This window comes from Salvia hispanica, chromosome 5 (genome assembly GCF_023119035.1).
Source record: "Salvia hispanica cultivar TCC Black 2014 chromosome 5, UniMelb_Shisp_WGS_1.0, whole genome shotgun sequence".
Taxonomy (NCBI): Eukaryota; Viridiplantae; Streptophyta; class Magnoliopsida; order Lamiales; family Lamiaceae; genus Salvia; species Salvia hispanica.
The window spans coordinates 23,436,234-23,452,043 of record NC_062969.1 but is presented as its reverse complement, the minus strand read 5'-3'; the positions used below and the strand labels follow the sequence as shown (position 1 = coordinate 23,452,043).

Sequence of the window (15,810 nt, the reverse complement as noted above, 5' to 3'; positions counted from 1 at the left end):
TTAAAACGCGTTTATCCTAAATATGAATTCAATTACTCTCCGATAAAATATAAAGTCAGCTAATTAATACAAAAACCAAATTATGGGTCTACGTATTACCCCTCCACTTTGACCATTCCATGGATTTACGATTTATCACCAATAGTTTTGGAATCTGAGAAGTCAATATTATGTAAATATAAGTTGCAATATTATTATTCGAGCTTGAGAACGAATATTAGAGTGGAGAATAACTTTCACACAGACTTTTTGGATACCACAAACGTAATAATCTTCAAATACAAAACACTCCACAAAAGAAAAAGGAATAAAATTCGTGTAGGAATTTTCTGATGGCCAACTTCAACTAACAAGATCATTAACACTTAAGTAACCTTTCGGTCACTTTTAAGATGAGCTGCGGCTGTCAGGTGTGTTGTTTAGATGATTTTTTAATTTGAAAACTAATGCATCCTTTATTAGAAAATAATTATTTGCTTCGAAGAAAATAAAACATACTAGGGGATTTTGAGATGTGTAAGAGATGGATTAACATTTTTTATAATAGATTTGCTGGAAATAGAATTGTAGAGAGTATGCAGATTAAGCAATGTTTACATATTCAGATTATTGTGGTGAAATTATGAATGTAATTTTTTCAAAAGTATTTTGACATAAATGTGCGATTAACGTGAATTTTTAGAAGAAAGATATTAGAAAAAGGAAAATGTTTAGAACCGATTCACAAATCACAATGTCCACCATATTATAGTTTTATTACTAATGTAATTCTTTTTATATTAACCAATAAAATATTCAAGAATACTACTAGCTCTATATAGCCCAAGCACTCCATTTTTAAGGGGGCTGGTGAACAACTCGTTGAATATTGGTGTTCATTATTATTTTGATACTGCCAAATTTGTTTGTGGGACATATTTTCAAGTTAGAAACGTACATTTAATGCATAAGCCATAAATATACAAAAACTAAATGTGATAGTGGCAAATTTAAAATTGAGTTAAGGCCCTCACCTAGCTAGTTTGACAAGCCCAATATCTTAATCTTAAAACTTAAAAGTCTTATGTTGCGGTCAACACCTAAATCTTAGATATTAAATTAGTTGCGTCCTTGATCCTACTTATAGATGCAGGAAATAATCATAATAAATTCATAACAGGGTTATTTATGTAGCAAATAAAGAATTTGATAGATTGATTATGATTGATTAATCCCGAATCTGCAACATCAGAAAAATGTTAGTTTTCTAGCGAACTCACCCTTATGATAACATTTTCTCATTTTATTTGTGTGAAGATAACTGCCATCTTTGTTTTTGTTAGTTTTAATGATCATTGTCTTAACCACAAGCTAGTATCTAATTAGTTGCATTATCCTTAGAGGATCTGGGCTCAAAATATGCTAACTCAATGTACCCGGTCCATTTATGCTAAAAGGAGGCCCAGCCAAATTCTAATTTGGTCCTTGATGGCCCAATAGTTAACAGGTACTTACTTAGTAATATAACATTTGCATCATTATTAGTATTTCTCAACATTCATTATCATTTAACTAGACTAGCTACTTCCCACTAAAAAAACTCAATTATCAGAAACATGTGATAGCTAAGCTTCGAAAATATACAGTATATAGTTATGAAAAAGTCACGATCTCATGCAGTATATATATATTTTATATTTCTTTCTTTCATCAAATGGGGAACCCAATTAATTGTTTCTGTACAATTGCACACTCCCCCTGCTGCCCTGTCCACACAATCTGTGTAAATATATTGCTACTACAACAAACAAATTTCATGAATGAAGCAAAAAAAGAAAAACGAATGACATTTTATCATCATCAGAATTTGGCACAATGTGAAGGCAAACCAGTTTCATGATTCACCATCACCACCTCAGTCGCACTGCAGTCCAGCACATCCTGCCCCAGCTTCGCCCCCGCGCCCTTCAACCCCTTCAAAGACAGAGCCTGATTGAACAAGTTCAGCGACGGCAGCTTCGACGCAGCCGGCATCTTCCCATTAGGCAGCAACGCCCTAAAATCCTGCTTCATCAACGGCACCTCAAAATCTGACTTATCATGCTTCACCACATTGTCCTTGGCGCTTATGTGCGCTCCCGGCTCCATGTGATTGGTCGAGAAGCTCTGCTGGTTCGGGAAGTTCGGGTACAGAGTTACGTAGCCTCTCAAATACATCATGTCAATCAAGAACTTCTTCCATGAGGCCTGCCACCCATTGGTTCTTGACTTTGGGATTTGGACCGGGTTCGCCTTTGCGTCCTCGGTGAACCTCATGTTCATGTACACGTAGAATTCCCTCCATTGCTTTGGCAGGAAGACTGCGCCCCAGCTGCAGGGGAGCTGGTGGAGGTAGGGCGTGTTTGGATGGATGCGTTTGAAGTAGTCCGTGGCATTCCATTTAGGCCTCTCTTTCACCACCTCCACGAGGCGGGGTGTGTAGAGGGAGATGGACGAGAGCTCGGGGAGGGAGACTTGGGGGTCGTAGTGGTAGGCGAGTAGGGCGTACTTGATCCACAGGTAGAAGTACGGGGACACCTCTATGTCGTCCTCTAGAAGTAGGCCGAAATCGTCGTCTGAGGAAGGGTACCAGCTCTCGCTCACAGCGCGTATTAGGCCTCCTTGGATGATCCGCCTGCGCAGAACCTTGGGGCCGTGTGGCCAGGGGAACGCGTTCACTAGTTTTAGTGTGGCCTCGTCGACTTTGCTGTCCATGTTGAAGTTGATGGCCACCTCGTCGCCTAGATAGTACGCGTTCTTTATGGAGTTGAGCAGCCGGGCTAGGGATGTGGGCCGGTTTTGTGTGATGATGCTTATTGTCAGCCTCATTTTGTTCCAATCTGTTTCATGTTTCAAAATAGGTCAGCAAAGTGGTAGCATAATGAAAACAGGAAGCTTTAACGGGTGTTCGTGTCGTCTTACTAGGAAGCGTTGTGGGGCGGAGATCGGCCATCCAGAGTGCCTTTGTGACCGAGGCTCGTGGCAAGAGCACCAATGTGGAAGTGGTGCCATTCTTGTCAGCAGAAGTCGACTCCGTTGCCATCTTGAGCGCGTTCTTCACGTTGGAGTCGATGTCCGAGACAGTGATCACGACGCTAGGGTTGTGGATCTTGATCAGCCCCTTCATACTAGCGTACACGCCTTGCAACACGGGGACCTCTGAGTTTGAGAGGCTGCCCGAGATGGCCCCAATCCCGAGATCAAAGATCTTGAACCTCCTCTCCCTGCAGACCGCCTTAGGCCATTTGAGGGCCACGGCGGCCTCCTCACAGGGGCAGAAACTGCCCCCGGACACCACAATGTAGGCCTTCTTCCCCACGGTCGTCCTGAACTTCTCAAGCAGAGGGGCGAGCGCCTTCACCTCACCGATGGAGTGGGCGTAGAAGAGTGCATCAATCTTCTGAGGATACATAGCCGCCCACTGCGTCACATACCCATTAGAGAGAGCCTTCCACCATTGATCATCTCGAACTTGAACAATGTCTTTGAAGATCACAGTAGTCTCAGACACATAGGCCAGCCTGTGCTCACTATCACCCCACGTCTCCTTATCGTTCGGATCCACAGGGAGCACGAACGAGCCCGCGTTCCTATACTTCTGTAGCTGGTAACTGCACACATTCCAAATATCAGACATCATTAATTAAAATTAAACAACACTAAACAAACCACAATACCAAACAAAAACACATACCTCAAGTGAAGATCTTCACCGGTTGCAAAAGTGAAGGGCGTCTCGATAAACAGTGTCTTAATAAGCTCAGCAGATAGGAACCACGAGCTAGACAGGAAATCAACCTGCACAACTCTGTCAATAGTGATATCATAAGCCGGGTCGGGCAGATACAGGCCGGCCTCCTTGGAGCGGAACTTTCTATAGCTAGGGAAGGTGAAATCCTTCTGCCTAAAAGGCAAGATCCTCCCAATACTGCCTAGAACAGAATTCTTATATTTATCAGTTCCAGCAACGTGAGACATGATCTGCAACATCTTCTTCCCCGGGATCATGTCATCATCAAGAATGTAGACTAGGTCCGCCTCCGTCTGCAACGCCATCTGGAACCGGCCGTAGTATTTGAAATCATAGGTTGAGCTGATGAAGCTGATCTTGGAATTGTTGTAGCTGTCGACGATTCTCTTCAACGACTGCTCGTTGGGGCTGCCGAAGGAGAGCACCCAAACATGGTGGAACGGGAGAGTCTGGTGCAGCAGAGAATCGAGCTGAGCGCAGAGCGTCTTTCGCTTGAAGTGGTTGAGGATAACGGTCACTCGCGGGATGGTGGGGCCGTGCAAGTCCCATTTGGATTTCAACCGCATCAGCTCCGGGAGCGTCTCTGTTCCAATGCTCTGCTTTTGGAAGGTCTGCACGTCGCGGTAGAGATCGCTCTTGAACTTGATCATCACCTCGTCGGTGGACTTCTTCTGCACGAAGTCGATCTGCTCGTGCTCGCACACCTCCGAGGGCGGGGCGATCCGGGCAACGGGCTCTTGGAAATGGGCGACGGTGTGGGGGGTGGCGACCATGAACTGCTTCCACTGGTGGGCGATTTTGGTGGCCCAGGAGAAGTCGGGCTTGGCGCGGAGATCGACCGCGGGGCTCATGAAGTAGAGGAGGAAGGTGGCGTAGACGGCGAAGGCGAACTGTAGGCACGTCAGCATCGTGACGAGCCGAGATGGAGAGCTCTTTTGCACCTTCAGCTTAGCCCCTTTCCCATTGCCCATGTATTCGCTCAGCATTCCTTCCAAGTAATCACCGCTTCTCGTGTTTCGCGACATTCCCATATCCCGATTTTCACTATGCAAACATCAACACCAGATTGGCAGAGGAAGGAGGTTTGATTAGCAATGCAAGTTGGAGAAGGGACATATATAGGGGAAGGGGTGAGTAAAGTGTGAAGGGTCACATGGGGTTAGCCTCTAAAAAAGCTTTAATTAATCAATCTGAACGAGTTCAACACACTTCCTTCACACACACACACAAATCATTAAGCGGCTACTCAGAAAAGCCTCCACCCTCGCCGCGAAAGAAGGCAAAATTAGCAATTTTTCATTCGAGCAACATTAAATGTTGGTGATGGAAAAGGAATGTATTACGTGAGGCCAACTCAAAGTCTCTTTCATCTCACAGACTACAGAACTAGCTAGGAACCAAATTAAGGCACATTGAAAATACAAGTTAAACAACAAAAAAACAAGCGTTGAGAATCATCGATATATTACCTTGATCGAATCAAAGAATAAAGTAAGAATCAAGAAGATTAAGGGGGAAGGGAGAGACGTCGATTCAGCCCTTTTCTTCCTCAACAAATTAACTAAAGCTACCACAGAAAATCTCAGAACATGCAACTAATTAAGATTTAAGACACGTAAGTGATTTGAATGAGTACTGAAGATTGCTTTCTACGAAACTTATATAGGCAAAGAAAATGGTGGGCTTCAAGGGGTTGACTTTTTGTAGCTGTTTTCTTTGTACTAAGCTTAGATGAAATTTGCAGCAATCTCTTTTTTTTCTTTGCTAATGGCTTTTGGCCTACACTTTTTATATGCCCCCCTTTCTTTGGACTGGTTTTGCTTGCATTTGTGGATGATTCAATTCTCCAGGTAATTATTCTAATCAATTTATATTTTGTTATTTGGATTGTCACCTGTTTTCTTTCTGCAGGGGTTAGGAGGAGAAGAACATTTTGAAATAAGAGTTAGGTGAATTGGAAATAATTTAATTATGGGGAAACTGAAATTTTATTGATCTTGTATGATTATAATTGGATGGCGTTTCAACTGCAACGTTGAATTAAAAGTTTTAAATTGATTTCTGAATCTGTGAGATGCTTTTAGTGATTTAAGTCGGACTTATTACGTGCATGGAAGAAAAAAGAAATGCATGCGAGGCATAACTAATTTCTAGTTATGGAAATGATTAAGTTTGTTTCATTATTCAAATATATGATTAATGGAATCAGTTAAGAGTTTATGCATGGATGGAAATTAAAGGTAATTATTATGAGTATAGTGAACTCGATTATTAATTTACTACTGTGGGATCCACTACAAGTCAAATTAGCTTGTAATTTAATTAATGCGGTATAATATATAAATATTTAATTAATATAAGTGGGAATTTCGTTCAAGGTAATTTTAAATCTGAAAGTTTAATTGCTAAATAAATCCCAAGCTTTATCTCTTCTATATTTTTATGAGTTTTGGTCTTTTGGATCCCAAATTTTGACGTCTATCCTATGTCGAAACTTTAAATTGATTGAAGACTTTTTTACTCATTCTCTATGTTATTAATTCTTTATTCCATGTTTGAGGACTAACTACTTAAAAAACCTCTCTCCCAAATCATATCACTCCCTCCCGAAGATCTCTCTTTTTCCCAAAACAATTAAGACTGTACCTTCCATAACAAAATTCCTGATATGCAAACAAGATTTCCTCTTTAAGTAAAACTTTACTAAATAGTAATGAATATAATGGGGCTTCTAGAAACATATCACATATGAATATACAACAAGGAAAGTGATCGAAGTGAATCTTCTTGACCAGAAGGGAATTTAAAATACAATAGAAAGAAGTGAATGCCAAAATACTAAAAAAATAGTAGTAGTACTCATTTTGAAATAAGAAGACAAATTATATTCATTTTAATCAAAATAAGTAAAGTAAGAAATAGATAAAGAGAAAAAATAATTAAAATATTATTAGTGAAAAAAAAATTCTCACTTATCAGAAAAAAAGAACTTTTCGAAAATAGATGGAGTTAGTATATACGGAGTGAACAACCGAAAACGGATAAACATAACTACTCTTTTTGGGATTGAGGTAGTATATATATAATTTTCTCCTAAATTCCATACCGGATAAATACAACACCTAGATTCGAAGATTGATTGGGATGAAAATTATATATATGTATTCGTACATTCTTGTTCATTGATTCTAAAGCACTTGTTTTGTTTGTCACTCTTACTTCTCACAAACAAATTCAAATTTCACTAGGTTCGTATACTATATATTTTACAACTTTTAGTTGACGCCTGGTTAATCCATAATTTTTAGAAATAGTGAAATAAACGATAATTTTATACCTTTCGCACATGAAGTTGTACTTTTAGAGATTCACATGCACATAATGGTTAATTTCCACAATTCTCTATGAGGACATTGAGGAGGTTTGACTTCATCAATGAGAGAGACAGCAAATGAAAGAAAATTAAATGAAAGAAAGCAAATTAATAAATTATTCAAATCATGTAGATGAAATTTGTTCACAAAATTTCATCCCTAGATGAGTTATCACCCCAACCAAACATGATTTTAGTCTATAAACCTTACACTAATTGCTCTTACGGCCGATATGGGCATTGAGTCTGTAACAATCGACCCCCCTTAAGGGGCCAACATCTTCATTGGTCACAGCTGGTTCTTTACCAGACCATCACTTCAAGTTCTCGTTGGTCATGACGAGTTCTTTGCTCGGCTATACCACCCCGAGTCGGTCCCAAACGTATTTGTTGGTCACGGCGCATTCTTTGCCGGCCACCTCTCTAAACCGCTTGGATTTTCAATGAAAACACTAATGTTCAAGACCAAATAGGAAACATCATCCCAAATTAACTAGCTTGTTAGGAGAGAAAGATCATTTAGTTTATGGCCGATACTGGGACATTTTATTGAATTCTTGGCCAAGAACACATAAGTATAATAAAGTATACTACTTAACAATTTTTTCCAGATACTTCTAATTTTATATTAATTCTACTTAAAAAATATTCAAAACCGACGACATCGATGTTTTATTTACCGTTTATAGAGCTTGGTATATGAGATATACTGCATAAGTTAAATTGACCTCACTTCTCATATAACTACTATATTTACCTTTTTTTTATGAAAAATCATTCTCCAATGAGAGAGGTACTTGAGAATGTATTATACATTTTCCTATTGATGGAGAGGTAAAATCTCATAACTACCATATTTACTTCTTTTCATAAAAAATCATTCTCCAAGGGGGAAGGTATTTGAGAAGGTATTACACTTTATATTTTTTAATGTATTTGTACTATTATTTTATTTTTATAAAAATAATATAACTTCTTATATACCTTTTTCCTTTGGAGTGTGTTATTTTTTGGAAGGATATATTTTACTTTATGAGAAGATAAATGGATAATATACCTATACCTCTCCTTGTTGGAGATGCTCTAAGGCACCATTGATAAAAGAAAAATCTAATATAAGAATCCCCAACAATGTTGCATTAATATTTTTCCTTAACATATCATATTTTCATTGTCCACGCATTGTGTGGTATACGGCCAACTAATTTTCTTTAACGGAAAAATGAAAAGAAAATTTCTCAAAAACGATCGAAAATAAAACAAATTAAACATTTAATCTATCTATTTTCTTGAGAGTAAACGCTCACATGGCACGCAGATTGGATCTAATTCACGTGAATAAAAGGCGCAAAAATTCTTATCAAACAATTACAATCGAAATCTAACACTGTAATTAATTGTCTGACAGTTTTGTTATACTAAATATTTATCATGGTCAAAAGCTAAAAAATTCGTTTTAATTTTGTGAAGAAGTCAACGTAGTTCAATTTACGTACACACTTAAAAGGGCCAAATACAAACCGAAACTATATCAAGACGAGGCAAAACCAGCAATCCAAACTTGACCTACAATGTCAACATCCTAAATCAAATTTGTGATTACTTTAAGTTAGTTATACCAACACTAACTCTGGATGATCCAGTCTTCTCATCCGTCACTTTGTTAAATACGACTAGGAATATAATGTAACGCTTATTTCAAACTATTTTAAGAGAGGGCACATTGTTAATATTCAAGGATATCGATTTATAAGTAGGTATAAGGAGTATATATGCTCTATTTGAAAAATAATTTTTTTTTAATAATACTACTATTAATCAATAAATAAGCATGCTTCTTTATAAAATTAAACTTATGAGATTCAATTTTTATGTTATGCCATAAGCAAAATTACTGGTTGCCTGTTGCACACTTGGTCAGCGCTAAGAATTTGGCCTTTCAATTGGGTGACGGTTTGTTTGAGTAATACATGGTTCCAAAAAAATTAAAAATAATCAATATATACAAAAATACAAGTGGAGTAATGCCTAAATAGACTCTATCGAGGCATCTTCACATGATTTGGATCTTTCTTCGTGGAAAATCAATTATTTTTTACGTTATTAAATTACTAAGAGCGTTAGTCTATTAAATTGCCAATCTTTTTGGCAACTAGTGAGAATTTTAGGCACAAATTTAGCAAAAAGTCCTTAAAAGGTCGATTTTTTGGTGGGCTGAAGAAATACTCGCTTTGTTTACAACTCAGGAATATTTATGCGACCCATAAAATTAAGTATGCATGGATAAATTTGGTGTAAGTATACAAAATTGACAAACATTAATTATATTAATATAAACATTCGTTAGGTCCATTCTTGTCGTTTGATTCATATAAACTCCATTATATTAGCATGGTTACAATCTTGAAATGTCTTCGATTTAAAGGAATCGAGAGAGAAAAAGAAAATATGATAAGAATAATGCCATTGGTTTTATCCTTGCACAATTGGCATTTATTAACCATATATATCAATATCTATTATGCCAAATCATAATAATTTTCGTTTATTAATTATGCCTAGGAGTAGGGACAAATGTTGGTATAGCGCTCATTGCGTTTAATACACATGACTGAAAATAGAAGCTAGCTACCATTTTTTATGAAAAAAATTAAAAGGTATCTTAGCTTACACAAATCAGCTGTTACGAATGACAATATTGAAGCCAAATTTTGTCCACTTAATTATATTTTATGCTAATTACTGTAAATAATGATGGATCATGTTTATTTTTTAGATAATTACATAAAATGAGGGTACAAAACATATATTCAGAAAAAGGAAAGTTAAAAAGTTAAAAATGGATGAAATCATTGAAATGCATTCTTACTAGAATTGTATTGCGTTTGTCTTTATTTTAGTACTCCACGTTGACTACAGATGTGATATAGTAATAAAACAAAACAGACTGCAATGGGCTATGCCTATCAATAGTGGAATCTTGGGCCCAATTAACTCTATAGGCCTATGGATAGGCCACTCGTTTCATTTATACTAGAATCATGTTTTTTTTTTAAAATTAATTTATTCCCAGATATTATACTACTACTACTACTTAATGGAGTACCAAATTTTACAATAACTTCATTGATTATTAAACATGATTTAAGTAACGTTTCGACTAATTAAAAAAGAGATGTGAAAATCTACAAACATTGACGTGCGAAAATTTGAAATAACATTAAAACAAGTTTATTAGACACTTGTCCACACACCAAGAACGGAGCTTTAATAAGTCAATGCGATTGAGAGCATCAAATGTGAGCTTGTCGCAAAGTACACAAACAAACATGTCATGGTCTTGTATTCTTGTAAAAGGTAAGGTCAACCTTTATGGTCTTGTATTCTTGTAAAAGGTAAGGTCAACCTTTGTAACTCATCTTTTAATTTCACAACATATATACTCTCAATGTGTGTTTTCTACGTTTTTTTTTACCAAGTGAAATTTCATCATAAGGTTGGAGATTTTGGTTGGATTCGAGGGTTTAACAGCTCAACAATATCATTATATTTTTAATAGTAATTCATTAAAATGTAATCAACTTATATAAATGTTGGGCAACTGAGAAATTGAACACGGATTGCAAGGACACATTTTGTACAATTGAAACGTTGACCTTGATCAATTGACTTTCAAGAAACTGAGTTGTCAAAATTCGAGAAATTAAAGTTGCTGCACCCACTCTAATAGAAATGAGGGAATGATGATTGAATTTAGCTTTCTTGTATGGAACACAGCTAAAAGTGTTGGGTTGGGAAAGTCTGATGCTGAAATTAGCTAGACGTTGACTCTTTGGCCATTTTAATAATAATGTATACTATGATAGCCTTTAAATTAAATTAATAAAGGTTTGAACTTTGAAGCATATAAAAGTCACAAACAAAAACAATAACATTAATTTATGGAGGCCCAAACTACTAATTTGGGTTTAAGGTCCTGTCTATGGGGCTTAAAATTTCATACACCTTCCATTTAATGTAGTACTGATATTGATGCACCAAAAAAAAATTCTCATCAATAGTCAAAATATGAATAGTGTTTAAAAAATTACTAGATACACCAAAAAAAAAAGTTACTAGATCATAATGTATAACCAAATAACCGAACACGAAAGTCATTTGTAGATACCAATTAGGTTATTTTTAGATTGGGTTTTATTGATTTAGTTCATAACCGAAGGTTACTTTTAGATCGTTCAGTCCGTCCAAGTTCATATCCTTTGTATGAACTAAAAGTATGAAACGATCTTTAAATGACATATTGACATCTAAAAATTACCTTTGTATATTTAGTCTCACTCTTCTATTTTAAATCTAATGCTTACGATTTGAGCTCTAGTTATATAGGAGTATTAGAATTTAGTTACTTTTAATTTTTTTTGTTACTACCCTTCAAAAAATGCTTACAATGATTTGGTTGTTCTTACAATATTAAAATTTAATATAGTCAATATACAAACAACGCAGAAAATAAGACCCATTACTCGCAGCATTGATTTTCGTAAATTCTCAACAACTCGACCACAATCAAACAAGAGCGTAAACTAAGTATAGTTTTTATTTATCTATATCATTCACACCCACAACCACTCAAATCCACTCTAACCGAAAACATTATACATATATAAAAAAGAATAATGTCAAATAATCCACATATCCACGTACAATTTCAGCTTTACATTGTACATTTGCCTGATTTCTTGCAAAAAGGTTGAAACCCCACCAAGGCCCCCACATCTCGAGCCGATAATATTATGATGAGTGTCCAATCAGGATACACATTTGATCCGCTAAGAGAGAGAGTCGTTAACCGTCAGAAATCCACCTCCCAAGGCCTCACATTTGCCCGATTTCTATTCATCCTCTATAGTAGAAAAGTCCGGTTCAGTCGGCTTCTGCAGCGAACCAGCTGTACTCGAACCGGAGTCAGTATGCTTGAGATGCTTAACAACTCTCCTACTAGCAGCCAATCTCCCTGCATAAACATGCATCTCCTTCTCCTCAGCCTGTTGCTCCGATTCCTCTTCATCCAGACTCTCCAACGCCCGGAGCTCCGCCGCACTCCTCCGCTTCTTGTATCGCCGCCACGCCGCCTGAATGAAGCAAGCAGCCCAAGCCCTCCACTGGTGGGAGTAGAATCTAAACTTGTGCCTTAGTTGCTTGCTATGTAGCCTCCGAAACTGCCCCGCCACAAACTTCAAATCCTCGGCTCGGAGGGCGAATGCCTCGACCTCCGATATGGCCTTCACCGTCCGCGTGGAGGACGGGAGGATGACGCTCGGGCGGGGGTCGAGGGCCCACGTGAGAAGCTCCTCGCCGCAGAAGTCCCCTGGACCAATGCGGCAGGAGTTGAAGAACCCGGTCCGACCGCCATTCGTGGTGTAGGAATCGAGGTTCCCCCGTATAATGAATAGCATTTCATTGACGGGATCGCCCTCCCGCACTAGGCACGTGCCCTCTGTGCACAGCGCGGGCTTGAGCCTCTCGCATATCGCGTCCAACATCCTCTCGTCCATCTGGTCGAAGAGAGGCACCTGTTGGAATTAAAAGACCAAACAACATTGCATAACTTCAGCATCAAAGTTGCATATAATACTACTTGGAAACAGAGGTTTAAAGGCTTTTGAGACCGAACCCTTCGAACAAGGTCGTAGCAGAGGTGGCGCTTGATGTCGCGCCTGAGATCGAGAGGGAGGCCCTTGAGCAGAACTTCCTCGTCAACGCCTCTCGTGGCAACCCATTTGTACTGATCATACTTGCGCACGGACTGCCTCAGCTCTTGAGGCAGCTGCCGATGATGCATCCACTGCTCGGTATCTGTTCTTCGTATTCTCCACTCTTCTAATCGAACTGTTGTCGATTGAAGGTATGTCTGCAAATCATGATCCAACAAACACATTACTCTCTATTCATCAAGCTAAACATGATCTTCCTCTCCCTTACTTGCATATTTCCGATGAGCAACGCAAACAAGACGAGACCAAGCGTCGCCATAATGATCGCAAAGCTTATCTCTCCAACATAGGTGCTTGTAGCAAGATTCTGCCCCAGAGAACTGCACAATCACAAAGCACAATCCATATTCAATATACTAGTCTGTTCAATGCAATGTGAATCCTTTCCAAAACAATCAACAAATTCATTCTAAAGGAAAAGCATTTACCTAAGGTTCTTCAAGCCCCACCAGAGGCAGTAGAAGTACTTGTTGAAGAAGCTAGCTGATGTGACGTCGAAAGATACAGCATCTCCATAGATTCCAAAAGGATAATGGCTCTTATCCGGATTGCACTGATTCGTAACATTGCTGGACAAGAACCATAAATTCCTTCCGGTCTCCATAACCCTACGGCAGTCAAAGTATTTGTACAGACACGATGAGGATTCAAGGTCACAGGCATGCCTCCAGCAGGCCTCTTGCCTCTCAATTGATAGAAGATACCAAGAAGCACCCAAAACCTGTATAAATGTAAGAAAGTCATATTACATTTTGTTACTTCAGAAACATATATGTGTGTGTGTGTGTGGACTTACATGGCTTGCAAGCATGTATAGCATGAGATTGTAAGCAGCTCCAGCCCAAGCTGTTTCTGTGACAACACCAGTAGCCTTCACAATTTGTGAGGAGAGAGGAAACATAAGAAAAAGTCTTGGAATGTATTGGAATATGATTATGAACCTAAGCACATTCTTGGTGTTGGTCATTGTTGAACCTTTAAGGCTAGGGATGATCCCCCAAATCAGCATCTACAATATCAATCACAGTTATAATAAGGCTTTGCTTTCGACAGCAACAAGGAGAAGACGAGGAAGAATGAGTTTCACTTGACAAACCTGAGGGAGAGGAAGGGCGCAGATGGCGTCAAGCCAGAAGTAGCACCGGAGGTACCTTGAAGCTATCTTCTTCGAGTCAATCACAAGCTCCCCTCTCCCAAATACACGAGAGGAAGGCGCCACATAAGCAGTGCGAAACTTGATGTAAATCTGGATTGCATAAAAGGCATCTGCTATTGATCTTATGATTGTTAACACAACTTCAAGGGTGAATCCTATGTCGATGCAGAGATTCTGCCTCACCACTGGCAGGTAAAAGAATAGGGGGTCGACAAACAAAGATACTAAACAAGCTATTAGGAAAATCTTGTTCCATCTACGGATTGCAGGCCCGCGAGGATCCAAAATCCTCTTCTTTACTCTCTCATAATCCTCTGAAAAGACGCGAGATAACACCTTGGCTTTCAACGATTTTCCACCCTTATCAGCCAGCTTTTCGGTCTTCTTAGAGCTCGACTCTGGCACCCGTGTTCCATCGATCTTGTAGTGCACCTTAAACAAGTTATCACTATTGAAATTCCCAAATTCAACATCATCATGAAACCTGCAAGATTAAAACTGGACTCAAAAACTTCTTCTACTATCAAACAGTTGAGATTTTGATCATGATATTCAGAGTAAAAAAAATAAATGCAACACACCTCACAGATCTTGAATTAGTATAAGCCATGGCTCTTTGATCACCAAAACTTGTCCTCCTTTGCTATGAATAAATAGTTTGATGTATAGGGCATCCAGCAGCAAGAACTTGGCTGAAAATTGGGGCTATGAAAGCTGGCAGAAAGAGATGGACTATGTATTCATATCCACCAATATGAAAAAGAGCTCTCATTCAGTAGAAATCATGTGAAAAGATTGTTTTCCCAACTTTGAGCTTTGTGTATGTAAGGCCCTCTAATTTCTTGCCTTTTCAGACATGAAGTCAGGTCAAACATGTGACCAATGCACTTGGATTTTCATATAATTCTTGTCAATTCTAAACCCCCTTTACACTACAATGTCAAGCCTCTCCGAATTTGAATGCCTAGTTCCACTAGAACCAGTCAATGAGATTGATTCATTTTAACAAATTGAATGAGTCAAGATTTTGAGACTTGTAGGATGAACAGAGAAGAAAGAAGCAATCCCAGAAAATTAAGAAAGGGAACTTACTGGAATTTGGCAAAAGATTGTTCCTTTCATCATCCCTTGCAGCTGTCGCTTTTGCTTGATTACATTTAAAAACACGAAAATAAATAAGAAGAAACAAAAAAATTGACAGAAAATTAAGAGGGTTGATTACAAATAGGCTCCATATTTCATTGATGTTTCATCAGTTTTTGTTTTTTGTGAAGGAGATGACAGCATGGATATGGGAAAATGAAATAAATAAATGAATCGAATTTATGGCATTGTTTTAAGTGATTCCATATACGCTGTATGTATGCAGAGATTGAGTGAGATAGATAGTCCAGAGTAGAGAAGGTTGAGAATGGGGTGGAGGCCGATGCAGGGACAGGGAGGTTGTCTGTTTATTAATGTGCAGTTACAGTAGAAAATTTAATGGATTCAACTAGCAATAAAAATAATTTAATGGTTTTTTTTATGTAAAGATCCCAGGAGTTGACTGAATTGGACTCCACCCAATTATCTATTGCCACGTGTATATACGTTTTCTCGTCCCATAAATAAGGGCGCGGTTTTCACAGTCCGTAGAGCAAAGTACAGATCTACATCTACTACTAATGATTGATGAAATAGTTTTAGAAAAAACAAAATTTGATTTTAGATTAAAAACACCAATAAATAACGTATAGAA

The 15,810-nt window shown here is 38.2% G+C and overlaps 2 protein-coding genes across 2 annotated transcripts; both read right to left on the bottom strand.

Annotated features, from left to right (window-relative positions):
• Positions 1-1,632: 1,632 nt before the first annotated feature.
• LOC125187107 lies at positions 1,633-5,527 on the bottom strand. The gene is made up of 4 exons (XM_048083630.1): positions 5,239-5,527; positions 3,713-4,813; positions 2,941-3,629; positions 1,633-2,858 (listed from the first exon to the last, which is right to left on the bottom strand). The coding sequence occupies exons 2-4, from the start codon at positions 4,798-4,800 to the stop codon at positions 1,840-1,842; spliced, it is 2,796 nt and encodes a 931-aa protein (XP_047939587.1). The 5' UTR covers positions 4,801-4,813; positions 5,239-5,527; the 3' UTR covers positions 1,633-1,839.
• Positions 5,528-11,721: 6,194 nt separating this feature from the next.
• LOC125186150 (protein CNGC15b) lies at positions 11,722-15,149 on the bottom strand. Its single transcript, XM_048082485.1, has 7 exons — positions 14,654-15,149; positions 14,013-14,556; positions 13,713-13,925; positions 13,345-13,637; positions 13,125-13,236; positions 12,817-13,053; positions 11,722-12,715 (listed from the first exon to the last, which is right to left on the bottom strand). Exons 1-7 carry the CDS (start codon positions 14,680-14,682, stop codon positions 12,035-12,037), a joined length of 2,109 nt encoding a protein of 702 aa, XP_047938442.1. The 5' UTR covers positions 14,683-15,149; the 3' UTR covers positions 11,722-12,034.
• Positions 15,150-15,810: the final 661 nt, after the last annotated feature.